Source organism: Lactuca virosa, chromosome 9 (genome assembly GCF_052849685.1).
Source record: "Lactuca virosa cultivar CGN04683 chromosome 9, Lactuca_virosa_CGN04683_v6, whole genome shotgun sequence".
NCBI classification, from domain to species: Eukaryota; Viridiplantae; Streptophyta; class Magnoliopsida; order Asterales; family Asteraceae; genus Lactuca; species Lactuca virosa.
Genome location: NC_136434.1, coordinates 51,203,666 through 51,219,174, shown reverse-complemented (window position 1 = coordinate 51,219,174; position 15,509 = coordinate 51,203,666). Strand labels below are relative to the sequence as shown.

General features: G+C 36.7%; 1 protein-coding gene across 1 annotated transcript; it reads left to right on the top strand.

The window, feature by feature from the left end:
• Window positions 1-7,902: 7,902 nt before the first annotated feature.
• On the top strand, window positions 7,903-10,268 carry LOC145141159 (uncharacterized). Its single transcript, XM_079074490.1, has 9 exons — window positions 7,903-8,516; window positions 8,617-8,695; window positions 8,844-8,938; window positions 9,036-9,140; window positions 9,219-9,298; window positions 9,377-9,467; window positions 9,574-9,681; window positions 9,779-9,934; window positions 10,021-10,268. Exons 1-9 carry the CDS (start codon window positions 8,271-8,273, stop codon window positions 10,144-10,146), a joined length of 1,086 nt encoding a protein of 361 aa, XP_078930616.1. The 5' UTR covers window positions 7,903-8,270; the 3' UTR covers window positions 10,147-10,268.
• The last annotated feature ends 5,241 nt before the right edge of the window (window positions 10,269-15,509 follow it).

Genomic DNA, 15,509 nt, shown 5'->3' with positions numbered 1-15,509 from the left:
TCCAGGGGTTGAGCCCTATTTAAGGGAAGTGAGGGCTAGGGTTTGCACTCCCTCAACCTCATTCGCCTCCATATCACCTCCCTCATAAACCCTACCCTCCTTTTGATATTTTGAGTGTTATTAGTGCCATTTTTAGTGTTAGAAGAAGAATAAGAAGCCTTTGGTGCCAAGATCTTGCCAACCAATCTCCTCTCCTCAACCTTGCTCACTTTCTAGACCTTTGTAAGTCATTAAGATTTAAATTTTATGGTTAATACTTCTAGATATAGGCTATTTTGTCCTTTTTATCCATGTTTGTGAAGTTTTGAGTAATAAGGTTCCATAAAGTTGGCAACTTTGTGGATCATTGGGATCCCTTTAAGGCTGTATGTTCTAGATCTATGTCCTCATGGTGATTTTGGATCTCTACTGCAACTTTGGGTACATTTCGTCCATGTTTATAACCTAGAATGAAAGGGATATGCATTAAACATGCATGTTCATAAAGCACCAATTTTTATGTTGTATTTGGAGTAGGAAAGCTATTGGGAAAGTATGAATGGTTGGCTGGATGGTTTAAGGACTTAATGCATTTAGGTGACCATAACAGTTCTCACGACGTGAACGGTTGGCCTTCACGATGTGAGGATAGACTGGGCGTCCCAACTATTTTGTTTTGAGGTTCTTACGACATGACATAAGCTCTATCACGACGTGATTGTTGATTTGAGGATGATCGAGTTGAATCAGAATTGAGTTGGTGATTGGGTTGGACTCACTTTCTTACGACGTGACCAAGGGCTGGTTACGATGTGAGGGTCAGTCAATTCAAGAGTTGACCATTGACTTTGACCGTTGACTTTTTTTTACCATAGTTGACTTTTGGTCAATTTAGAGGTTTTATGGTGTAGACTGAGTGGGTACTTTATTGTTGTTAGGCGTTTTCTAGTACCAGTTTTCACCATGTGAGAGTTGTTATGTTCTAACTGCTACTTGGAAGGTGAGTCATCTCACTATACTATAGGACACTAGGTGTCGACTATGTATGGTGTCTTTGTGACTCTTGCTGATGTGCTTGTATGTTGTATGCATGGAGCTGATTTGGGCTCAGATTCATTATGGAATCAGAGTTGATGCAGACTCGATAAATCCGATCTAGGCTCGGAGTCAATATGGACTCGGGGTTGATACGAACCTGGGGTTGTTACGGACCTGATACAACTTCATGTTGGTATATTTTGTATGTGTTACTTTTGGGAAACCCATTAAGCTTCGTGCTTACATATGTTGATTTATTGTGTTTCAGGTACTTCTGATGATCGCAGGAAGATGAAAGCTTGATTGTACATATCCACCTGCAGTTTCTATGATTCTGCATGTTTTGATACTCTGATATTTTTGGATGATTGTATTTGATACTTACATTTTTCTTGACTTGGTTTTTGAGAAACAATATTTTATCCTTAATTAAAAATGAAAATTTTGTTTTGAAAATGGGACGTTATATAGCAACTTAAATCAAGCAATTAACTAAAACTAACTACGAATACTTTAAACTAAAGTGATCAAATAGAAAAAAATTTAAACCAAGATTAAAAAGCCCTTTCGTTTATCTTAGAATTCCCCTTTTTCCTATGGTTGATTTCTAATATAATGGATTATTAATATTGTTTACCAAATTATGAAGTTACTAGCTATCTTGTTCCATTTTTTTAGTATTTTATCAATTCATGAACTACTATTACAATGACCATGCAACTAGTGACACTAAATTGATTTTAAGGTTATTTGGACTATGAATGACAAGATCTAATGAATACATATCTATGATCAAGACAAATAATTCAAGCACATAATATGGATAATTAATGCTCTCTAACACAGTTAAAATTACTAACTATTACCACTAACCCTAGGATATGTTCTATCTCTCGATCTAGCAATTCAGTGGTCATAAATAACTAGATATTAAGTTCATGCAACTAGAATGATCATCTAACTACACAAAACTTGCAGAATAAGCAATAAAAATTAGAACTTCAACATGCTAGGATATTGATCTATTAAACACAAGTAAAAACCAATGTAAATTAATTCATAAAAATCGAAATCAACTCATAGTATTAGGGTCCATCTGTGCTAAACGAAAGTTAGGGTATTTAGCCCATAACTAAGTCAGAAACACAATAAAAAAACAAAGTAAACTAGATTAAACATGTTTAAACTAGGCAAACCGAATGATTTCACGTGTTCTTCATAGATCTCTTCGGATCTTGCTCTTCAATCAATCTTTGGTCTTCTTTGGGTTTCTAGGAAGGTTTTGGTCGCATTTTTTCGCAAGTAACTGCAACACTCCCTCGAAATTCAACCTAGAATTCATTTAAATAAGTTACCAAAATTCAACCGTCACGACGCGACACAAAGCTCGCCACGTCGTGGGAGACATTTTCTTTACGTATGCTTCAAGATTTCCATGTAGATCAACGTGGAAGCTCCCACGCTTAAAACGTCACCACACCGTGGCATGTATGTGACCACAACGTGACATCCATTTTATGCCCCTTTTTTCGTCTCTTGATGATTTCTTCAAGTCTCCAAGCCTCCAACTATCCAATTTTGCTCCTTTCTCCACGAGAATGTCTTTTTGGCTACAAAATATATTTTTAACACAATAATTACCAAATATCTTAATAAATAACCAAAATGTAGCTAAATGTACTTAAATATTGCTTAGAATATATGACTAAATATAACAATATCATTATCCCTATAGATGGTATGGCCAACAAAATGTCACAATTAGAGTATCGTCTCATGATTCAACTATCATTGGTTGATATATATGTCATTTGTCGTAAGTCATGTTTGGACTCCGTTGATGTATACGTGTAACATTTTGTTTGAAATTTAATTAAATAAGTAAATAAATAATAAACCCTTAACCCCGAGCTGTAAATCATATTATTTTATTGTAATCGAAAATCCTTAATATTTAGCGGGGTGTTGGTTGCAGGGAGTTAAATGATATAATTTGGATTTTGGGGGTTAAAACTGTAAGTTCCAGATTGGTTTTGTAAAGAATTCTGAAGGCTGAGGGTTGTTTGGTAAGTTTGCGAGTTTATTTGAAAAAGATCTTATGGTGAGGGACTAAACTTGGAACAATGAGTAAAAATTTGAAAGAAGGCACGAGATTAAACCCGACACTCCTTCCCTCCCGTATAGCTGGTAGTAACCCTAACCCTAGCGTATCTTTCTCCAGCCGCCACCACTTTAGGAGCCTTCTCAGCCGCCACTGCTTTGCCGATGAACGCCACCACCACAGCTCCACTACCGGAGACGTCGTGAGCAGCCGGGATGACCGCCGAAGGCCGACTAATGGGTTGTGTACGTTGCTGCATGGGTCGTGAGCGACCGAAAAGCTTCTGGTTAGGCCATCTGCCACTTCTCTCTCATCTCCTTAGTTCCTCTCGGTGCGTTTGACGTCGTGTACGTCGTGTAACGCTTGGTCTAGGTATGAATTAATTCTAAATTCTTTTTAAGTATTGAAAGGAACTTGACGAGTTAGGAGGCTATAACTCGACGAGTAGGAAGCCTTCCAGCTGCGTAGATCGGAGGATCTACTCGACGAGTTGGGGAGCCCCAACTCGATGAGTTGACGCTGGAAATGAAAACCCTAATTTTCGGGCATTGTACCCTATTTAAAGGACTTAACCTCTAGGGCTGGCCTCCTTACCAGCCTCCTTGCCCAGAGAAAACCCTAGAATCGCCTCCCCCTCTTGTTCATTGAGTTTTGTGAGTATTGAGTGATTTTTTGAGATCTTTGAAGGAGGTTTTGAAGAGAGAAGTGTCAAGCTTGGAGGAGTAAACTTGGATCTAGAAACTCTACATCAAGGGCTACATCTTTGATGTATAAAGGCATAACCTTGACATGTAGCTTATTAGATATCATCTTTTGAAGTTTAAGCATGATTTTGGGATCTTGGGTGGAGTTGTCCAAAAGAAATAGATTCCAGGGGTTGTCAAGCTAGATCTGACCCCTCCATGGTATCTTGAGGCTTAAAGTTGCAAACTTTAATGGCCTCCATGTCCCATTCATGCAATATGTTCATTAGAAAGCCTAATATGGACCCTAGAGAGTGTTACAAGTATGCATGGACGTAAAGATAGAAACTTTATGTGATTTTTCCACCTTTGGACATCAGATCTGTGTTTTGGGCCGTTGTGATGAGAGTTTAAGGGCTTAATGGGTCAAGACCTTCCTTAAAGGAACTAGGGTTTGGGTTTAGAGCTTATTAGATGATCCTTGGGGGTAAAGTTGGAAACTTTACCCTTCTAGGAATCTCTATGGATGGGGATCTGAGGTTTGGAACCTTTGGGTTCAAGAAAAAGGGCTTAATGCATTAAGTGGGTTGACAAACTAGAGAACTCGACGAGTTCACAGGTGAACTCGACGAGTTGGGCTGGGGTTACCCCGATTCTATTGGAAAACGGAGCTCGACGAGTTATAGGAAAACTCGTCGAGTTGGATCGCAATATCACGATTTTGACTTGGGGTGGACTCGACGAGTTAAAGGGTAACTCGAAGAGTTAGGTTAACTCGGAGCGTTGACTTTTGATGTGTTTTGGTCTAGAATCAAAACCACCACCGTCGTGAGGTGGTGGCTGCCGCCATGAACCGCCGTTGACCACCACTGACCGAGGTGGTAGTGGGCGGTGCCCGACTTATTTAACATTAATTAACCTAAAACTTAACCATTGGACTAATTGTCATACAATTGGGTTGGAAACCCTAATTAGGGTTTAGAAAACCCTAATTTTGGAGATGTTAGTTTTGGATTTATCGGGACCCGCGTTTTGGACAGTTGGATAATTATGAATTAAGCCTGATCACATTGTATGGTTGACCTAGTAGAGTGATGGACTTAATGGATTAAGTCCTTAATGGGTTAAGTGCTTCTAAGTAACCCTATTTGTCATTTTATGTGAAAACCCTAATTGTGTTGGGTTTTGAGTTGGGCTTTTCTGTTGGGCTTAGATGTTTGGATTCTTGGTGGGCCATCTAAGAACAAGTATATGGACTAGGATGTTTGGATGGGCTTTAGGGTAAGGCCCATGTGAGGGGTTTGGGCCCAATTTGGAAAATTGGGTCATATGTTGGGCCTTGGTTCATTGTTTGGCTTTTGGGCCTTCAGAGTGTGTGTTAGGGCCTTGGGCTGGGATCAAGCTAGGTTGGGGGTAAAGTAGTCTTTTTACCCGAAGCATGGGCTTATAGTTATGTATTGGAACCCAATTATTAATTGGGTGTTGTTTTGATGTTGACAGTTCGGGAATCTGTCATCCAGCAGCTAGAGTTTTTTTCGCGGGACTTCAGCAGTGCGAGGTGAGTCACCTTTCCGGTATCAGTGGGCCGAAGGCACCAATGTCGACCGACTAGTTGTTGTTTATAGTAAAGATGACTGTCTTTGTGATAATTGTCTACTATGTCACTATCTGTTGTGATTTATGTGCTTGTATGCTATGATATTATGTGGCAGTGGTGGAGGGTGAAATAGACCCTGTAACCGGTTGAAATAAACCGGAGGGTAGGTCGGGCGCCCAGATATGCTTGACAAGGGTAGGTCGAGCACCCAGATATGCTCGACAATACCCGGTTGAAATAGACCGAAGGGGTAGGTCGGGCACCCAGATATGCCTGACAAGGGTAGGTCGAGCACCTAAATATGCTCGGCAGGGTAGGTCGGGCACCCATATATGCATGACAATATGTTTGTGTTGTATGTGGTATGTTGGGGGAACTCACTAAGCTTTGTGTTTACGGTTTTCAGTTTGTGTTTCAGGTACTATGGTTTTCAAACAAGGGAGCTTCGGATGATTGCAGGGCATGCACCACATGTTTTTGCATTTTATAATTTACTCTGATTTGAAATAATACTCATACACTTTCTTTATTAAACTTGTATGGATAATGTTTGGAGCACTGTTTTTAATTGATTAACAATGAAATTTTATGGCCTTATTTTTGGGACGTTACATTATGGCAGAGAACTCTCAAGTTTCAAGTACTGGCACAATTTTGTTAGGGGCGTTCTTTTTGACGTATTTAGGCGAACTAGGTTTTCGCTAAAAAAGAAGCACCCAAAAATTTCTTGACTGACATTTTGGAAGGAAGATCAACACTCAGACTGATTGATGTTTTCGTTTTCGGATATGAAGGAAACACGTATGTGTGGATTGAACACGTGTTTCCCCTCTTATGAGCTTAAGAAATGAGGGCTTCAATATTGGCGACCAATCTGAATACTTTATGCAAAATGGAAAACATGCATGTATAATCAACACGTGTTTATACCATTAATGTTTGTCATTCTTAATTTCCTATAACAAGAGACTATAATTTCCTATAACAAGAGACTAAGAAACTCATCAATAAAGTGCAATATATATATATATATATATATATATATATATATATATATATATATATATATATATATATATATATATATATATATATATATATATATATATAACGTTATGGCTTCGATATCTTTAAACATAGATTTAAAAAAAAATTACAATCTAGAAAAAGTAACGACACAAACTGTTGCAATTTTGCGTTCCATCCTTGATGTAAACTTAGGGTTTGTCTGATTAGCTGGAATAGAATGAAATGAAATTTGGGGAAAAATAATTCACTTCCACCACATTTCAGTGTTTAGTTCAACTTTGTATAATAGAATTGGAATCCTAAATGAAAAAACTTTCCATAAAATAGGGGAAAACACTTTCATTCAAGAAGATGATGAAATTAATTCCCCACTATGAAGGAAAGCGACATTTTACCTTATTATCCTTGTTTTGTTTCACAACATAACCTCTACCACCATCACCCATCACAACCACAACCACCACCCATGCACCACCACCACCACCTCTACTGCCACCAACACCACCCACCTACTGCCACTTCCACCCACCACCGTCACCACCACCCATCTACCGCCACCACTACCACCACATACCACCGCTACCACCATCACCTAGCATCGCCACGGCCACGACCACCACCACCACCTATCATCACCGTCACCCTCACCGCCACCACCGACCATCGCTGCCGTCGCCACCACCACTGCCACCGTCACCGACATGAATGCTCATTAATAAAATAAAACTTTATTATTTTTATAGTTTATATAATATATCTTCACGTGTAAGATAGAAAACAAAATTAATAAAATTAAGCAAAACAAACAAAAAATGACAATTATTACATGGATTACAATTTCATGTACTGCTAACCAAATAAAATCTTAAATTAATTTAAATTTCATTTTCGTCCACTATCATTTTGAGTTGTAATCTATTTTTTCATTTTGTGTTGATGTATGTGTTATATATATATATATATATATATATATATATATATATATATATATATATATATATATATATATATATATATTATTTTAAATAAAAGAATGGTGTTACCATGTATGATTTTTGTTTTCTTCACTCTATCAAATTTTATATTTTTATTATATAACATGATGATTTCATCATTAATCTTGATTTAAAAAACAAAACTGATGTTTTGATACCATTTTATATATTAATAAAAAATAACGATGATTAATGTTGTATGAAAATAATTATTTACAAGTTTATGATTGATGATTGCGATATTTATGATTTTTATGATATTTTACCTTGTCAACTATAAATACACTGATTATAACCTAATTCATAATATATTTCAATTCAAATTCCTTTAAAAAGATTGTGGAAACCAAAGAACACCTAACTAATAGCCGTTAAAAGAAAATATCATTATGAAAAAATAAATAAAACATATAAAAAAGTAAAATTACTACTCATTGCCATCGTTCTCGTTACATAAATGCAAGGTCGGCACAGACAGCATTGGACATGAAACTGGTGTGCGTAACTGCACCTATCGTTCACTTCACTACAGGAAAGGAAGCTTTGGCGGAGGTGAAGATGGAGGAGGAGGGGAGTTACCACTTACCGGTGATCTCTTTCACTACTAATTTTTGAGTTAGGTGGGAGTTGCTCGTCTGCACTCTGACCAGTTTCAAGAAAGAAATAAATTGCACCCAACGCCCTTCATTCCCCCAATCAATTCACTTTCCGCTTTTCAAAACCCCCGGCCCCACCACCTCTCCGATCACCAACCGCCGATGACATCCCATTTCTTTATTTCTTTCTATTTCTTTACTTATAGACATGCAAAGATGTTTTGATTAGAGCCCAAGTGAACCAAGAGAGCCATGGGACACTCCGCCGTCGTCAGTTCCGATGGGCCAGTGAGAAATGCTGCTGATGAAGTGTCAAGAGTCGTCGAACAAAGTAAAGAGTTGCAGGATTCTGCAACATCCTTAATTTCTCGAACATCTGAGGAGGAAGCATCCCTCCGACAGCGAGCTCTAGCTCTCCGTTCGAACATCAAAATGCTCCGATCATTCATCTTTTCTTCCCTCAAGAAAGGCAATTTAGATCCTAAGAATGCTGCAAAAGTAATCCACTGGAATACCCTCGAAATTCACTAATGATTTATTACAACTTTCCTTTTTCTTTTTCACTTTGTTTTGTTTACGCGTCTGTTGCTGTACACAGATGATTGAAGAGTTAACCAGAGTTAATTTTGCATTAAATGAAGGTGATGCAGCTGCATATCTTCCCTGCAAATCCCACGGTGCGTTTATTTGTCCCCTTACAAGATTCATCATTGAGAGTTCGACACAAATCAACTCTAAAATCGATATGGGTTTTCTTGATTTTGGAGAAAAAACTCCTAATATGGTGTTCCATTTTGTTGATGGAGCCATGTGTGTTTTGAGCAGGACGGTTTTTGAGGATGTTACTTGGCCCGATAAATGTTCGTGCTAACAGAAAGGACGTTCAACTGAAAGTGAAAGAGGAGTACAACAATTTCAGGGTACAGTTATTTTCGTAGCTTCAACACTATCGCATTCTCTTCATTTTTCTTGAAATCTATCATTGCTTAATTTTCGTTTTTTCTTATTTGATTGTAGGATACAACTGCGTATCTGTTTCTTCTTTTTCCATCATTGCTACTGGTACTACGAACATGGATGTGGAACGGATGTTTTCCTGCATTGCCTGTGCAGCTTTACCAGGTGAGGTTACATGTTCATCTCTTTCATCCAAGTGTATCTATCATACACAAAAGCATATGATCCGCATGTTCTTTTCAGGCATGGCTACTCTTTCTCTACACAGGCTTGTCATTCAGAGAAAATATACTCAGGGTTAATGGAAGTGATATTCGCCCATGGTAATCTCATCTGTCTTCTACTCTTCTCTAGTCTTACGTATTTCACATGATTTACATAAATTGTGACACTTTCTTCAGGTGGATTTACCATCATTATTGTGCTATGACTATGGCACTCATCAGTCTGACTTGGGAGATAGAAAGGGAACCTGAGTGTGCCCAGAAGCAGGTTATTTTTTGTTATAAAATGTATTAACTTGTTGTAAATTTATAAACATTCGCCATGCATGTTCAGATGTTCTAATCTTTATTATTTGTAATCAACCTGTTTGCAGAAAGGGATACAATTGTTCTTAAAATGGGCAATCATGCAAGGAATCGCAATGCTGTTACAAAATAAATACCAAAGGCAGAGACTCTATACACGTATTGCACTGGGAAAGGTTCTATAATCATATTAAATGATTCGATTCGACCTATATCATAAGCAATTTAGGATCTTTTAAGGTTGTTTTATTGACATTCTTTTCTTGATTATAGGCTAGAAGAATGGATGTTGTTTGGGGAGAAACTGCTGGAGTAGAAGGTCAATTATGGTTCTTGTGTCCTATGCTCTTTGTGTTGCAGGTTTTTGAAGGTTACGTTGGTGTTTTATTACTAAAAACTGCCATGGTTGGTGTCATCTCTGAATGGCAGGTAAAATTAAGAATGTTGTGATTTGTCATTTTATGTTATGGTCAATCTGGTTGGAAGTTCAATCATATCCACATTGTTTGCAACAGGTTGTAACCTGTGGAGTTCTTTTGATCACCATGGCTGTTGGGAACTTTGCAAACACAGTGGAGACTCTTTTATTGAAGTCCCGATTCAAAGCAAAAATGAAAAAAGGTAAACAAACAGCAATCTAATCATGGATCTTAGTTTCTGTTTCTTCTAGTTGTATCAGATTATGCGTATATGTAGACATACTTATCCATGATTCTTGGGTATAACTTGTTTATGAGATAATTAAGTTTGCAGTTGATTTAAATGAGTTTGTTAACGTTGATGATTTTTTGGAAGTTATTAGGTATGGTAGGGTGGTTATATATCCATGTATGGGTTAGACTAGACGATGGTGGGGTTAGGTCTTGATTGTTGGGACTCAAATGTAAGGTAGGTGTGAGTCTTGTTGAGTTTGTGTGGTTTTTTATTAATGAAATGGTGCAAGTTTGGTAGAAAGTAAATGGGGAACCATTTGGGTCCATGTATATGGTACACTAAGGTGAACCAATGTGGATCGAGAAGCCAACTTAGAGAGTTGAAGGTACCTTGGTTAAGCCCAATTAGCCTACAAGACTACAAGTACGTTGGCAAGGTCTCTCATTGGGTGGACCTATGCTCAAGGCCCAAGGTGATATACTCTTGAAACATTTTTGTAGTATTTCACTATTTTATACAAGAGAGAATGAAATGAAAATGATAAATAATAATTGTAATTATGATGATTTGAAGTAATTTTGAATTTTGATTTTTTGGTGGAATCTATGAAAATATACATATTTTATTAGGACATCATTGTAAATTTGGAATGGTTAATGTCATAAATGGGTCACGAAATATATGAAATATTCAATAAACACCTTGTCTTCAAAATATATTATCAAAAAGTAAGCTACTTGACTGTTAATTCAAAAAACACCATCATTACCACACAATTTTACCCATTAATCGACCACGCAGGCACTCTATGTGGCCAAACGTTGTCGTTTTATATCATATGAACGGTTTTCCACCCCTTCAAATACCACTCCTAAGGCTGCCTGGAGTGGTCACGAGTGATTTAAGTGTGGAGAAGATACCATGTCATTATTTATCCATTCCACAACCAATCCACTAGGTTGTGGAAATGGTATTCACTAGTGGTTAGGGTGTGAAGAGGCAAAAAGAATGAGAGAGAAAGAGAAAAAATATGAGTGGAAGAAAATCTAGCCAATGGGATCATCCGTCTTCTTCCGTCTTCACAAAGACACCACAGCCAAACCACCGGGGCTTGGGGCAGTGTTCACACGTCCTTGGCCCCTCCACCTCAGCTTTTCACGCGTGAAGAGGCATCCACTTCGGATAGCCTTATGTAGTAAAAATTCATTGTGATCTCCACCCTTCAAACTCTACAACGATTTCAACAGTTCATGTTCTTCCACTTTTTTCAAACCCTTCAATGGTTTGCATTCTTCAAAAAATCAATATCCTACCATGACCGACACCCCATTCGATGAAAGGTTTTTGGTTTCAACTTCATATTGGTATTGGTTCGATTAGGTTAGGGTTCTTGGTTTGATTAGGTTCAAATTTGTCCATGATCGCAAGGGGTTCTTATTCTCTGTCTTTGAAATTGGGGTGTCCAAACCTTTTATGGAAGCTACGTGTCTTTAGTTTAGGGTTTTGGTTTCGAAAGAGGTGTTGTTTATATTCTTGCTTTGTTTTTCACCGTATGAGTTCCAATGATAAGAGACTGTGGTGATGGTGTAAATGGTTTCAAATAAGGGATGTTCTTCGCGTTTTAGTGTTTTGGTTTGGACATCTCAAGTTTTTTTTTTTTTTTTTTTTTTTTTTTTTTTTTTTTTTTTTTGGTGTTTGAGTTTTCCAAGTTTTGGCATCGAGTTTTAGGTTAGGGTTTTGGTTTCCAAATGAGTTTCTTTGATTTTTTATAGGTTTTTGTTTATCGAACTTTTCCATTTTGTTTTGAGTTATAGGTGGTGGTGACGAATGGTGATTGGTGATGGCCGTAGTAAATAGTATTTGAGTTTCAAGTGTAAAGTTTAAAAAATCTATTAAAATAAATATGTATTAATCAATAATAAAAGATAAATAGATATTTGTAGTTATTAAATAATAATAACAACAACAACAAAAACAATAATAATAATAATAATAATAATAAATAAATAAATGAAATCTCCTATAAAGTCTTTATATTTTGACATCATACTCAATTAAGTCTCTATATTATTTTTTTATCTCATTAAGTCTCGAATACTAGTTAACTTATTCAATTGTGGACAAATTTTCAGATTAGCCGGTTTCACGCTTAACAATCTCATATAAAGTTCATACATTATGACATCATATTCAATTAAATCCCTACGCACAACACCCAGTTGTTAACTGGTTGGAATATCGACTAACCTGCAAATTTCCCTAGTAATAATAATTATAATAATTATAATTATAATTATAATTATAATAATTTATTTTTCATGTAATCAAAACGAAATTGTTTGAACTATTCAGGATGCCATCTTGATCAATTTAGGGATGACCATGATATGGTTTGATACGATTCTAATCGAAAATCGAGTCGCAAACCGAAGACATCAGTTTTTGTAATCTCAAAACCATGATGTTCAATTTATGAAGTGGAGCGGTTTTTAGTGGTGTCGTTTCTGTTTTAAAACATAAAGTGAAATGGTGTGGTTATCTTTTGTAGTGTGGTTTTAAAAGTGCAAGAGACGAAAAATAAAATATTTTATTGGTTTAAATTTTAGCCTTTAGCCTTTACCCTTTAAGTCTTAATCTAGAAACCTGAAAATTTTAGCCCTCATTAAAATTTAGTGAAATAAAAGAATCTTAAGCATCCATGCTTGCACTTGATTCACCAAAAAGAAAAATATATAGTCTAAAAACATTTATAGTAGCATAAAAAATCTTAAACATCAATAATAACAAATTAATATTAATATTAACTAATAAGATTTTAAATAATAATCAAAAATAAAATTATATATATATATATATATATATATATATATATATATATATATATATATTTTGCAACACCTCTCTTAAGAGCCTATTTGAAATACCATTTAATAAAATCTTTCAAAATAATTTCAGAGATTTAGTTTGCGGAAAAAAATCTCAACGTTTAATTCAAAGTATTTTACAGAATTCAAAAACAGATAACGATCCAAATTAAAAATTTCCAAACAGTTAGTGGTTTGATAAAAAAAAATTCTTGTGAGAATGTCACAACAAATATCAAAACAAGGTTTAAGAAAACATTACATAACCAAATGACTTCTAAATATCCAAAGCTTATGAGTCTCCTAAGCTTTTAACAATATTTACTAACCCGCAACATTATTATCAACAAGTAAGTTAGGCTATGGGGAGCCTAGTGAGTACGATCCCAGGGTTAGACATTATGGACAGTGTATGAATCAATATTTTGGTTCATACACCAATGTACAAACCCATACCTTCTCAAAACAGCAAAATCAGCCTCAAGAGTTAGCTAGGGAGTAAAATATGACATAAGTCAAAGTGCATTGTCATTTATAACAAATCTCATATAAACATCACAAACGAATAAACAATAAGAGGTAGATGTCCTAAAATAAAAGCTTCTCCATAATTAAAATCTAAACAAGATCATATAGATCAAATAATACTCATACGAGTTACAAAATATTCGAAAACGATAATCCGATTAATAAATCGGTATACAAAATTTGATACTTTTCCTGATATATTTTTAGGTAGAAACAATCCTAATGGGCAATGCAATGCATGCAACTATCTCAACCCAAGTAAATCTCAGATTCCAGCTCACAACAAACGTCAGATGCAATGAACTCATGACAGACAGTCCATTTTCGTACTCACATCCGCCAACAAAATAATGATGGTCGGGTGTGAAGAACGCAGACGAACGAATTTGCCGATTCTCCCTTACACCCACCAACAAGGCATTAGGGGCTATCAAACCTAGGCCACACAAAGGGTAGCGAGCCACTACTCGTGCACGTGAGGATTATCTAGAAATCTACTCACAAACAAATAACAAGAAACAAACTGCTCATTGGGTACCCGGGACCACAAAGTCACACCCATCCTTGCATGATATGCACATATGGATGCTCAAATCATTTTTGCAAAAATAAAGCCTTTTTTCTTTAAGTATCAAATCAATTCCAAAAGTTACATTTCATGAACCCACACATAATTCACAATCAGGGTTTACACATAATATCATGTAATAAAACCAACAAGGTTTATCATATCCACGAAAATAAAATATGGAATGTATTACCGAAGGTTTTAAAACAGGAAGTCAAGAATATATGAATTCTTACTATCAAAGGATAAGATAAAGCCCCTCAACGAAAAACATTTCCAAAACATGCCCTTTATTTAATAAAGGGCGTCCTTAAATTATAAAATATAATATCAAGCAGAAAAAACACTTAAGAAATACATAAAGTGGAAACCATATTGTAACATCCCTAAAATTACAACAAATTTAAACTTTTCAAAACAACCCATTTACTAAAAGAAGTTTTTCTAAAACATTATTTAAAATCAGATTCTCCCAAGATCCGATCAGTCGTAAAACCAAGGATGTGTACGGTCACGCCTTCGCCTCGCCACAGTCCTCTGAAGTACCTGAAACAAAACTAAAACTGTAAGCCAACGCTTAGCGAGTTCCCCCAAAGTACCACCACGAAAACATAACAAATAACAACATGCACTGGGGCCACAACTAAAAGACTGGATTACCCTTGAGCCCACAGTATGAGTCTAGCATGCCTATCGAGCCCACAACTCATATCTGGCTTGCTCCAGAGTCCACAACATAAGTCTGGCTTGCCCTTGGGGCCCACAGCTTATGTCTGGCTTACCCCTGGCTCAATCAGTCATCAGACTGGAATGCCAATACAGTGGGTCCACTCAGTTATCGGACTGGAATACCCTCAAGCCCTCAGTACGAGTCAAGAATACCAATCGGCCCTCAGATCGTATCTGGAATGTTCTCGAGCCCTCAGTATGATTCTGGCATGCCAACCGGCCCTCATCTCATATCTGGAATGCTCCCGGGTTTGTTGGCTACAACACAAAGCAATACAACCTCAACCGAACACATATTGTCGACATATAACAGATAACAAACATAAGCAACAAACAAATAATCATGCAAACAGAAATCACAGGTAGTCCTACAGATCTACCGGTCCATGCATATCAGCAACTAACATATAATCATGCAGAGCTATCTCATACTCAACATATCAATGTATATCAGGATATCAATCCAATGGGTCGGCCTTGGTGCCTTTGACCCGTAAGTACATTGAGAAAAACTCACATCACGGTCCGAACAATAGCTGATGAGGTCCTGACTCCGAATCTCAGCTATAACCAAAACCTATTCATCCAAATGACGAATTATCAAACACCATTCAAAATACCCAAAATACCCATTGGTCAAACTTGGTCAAAGTCAACCGAG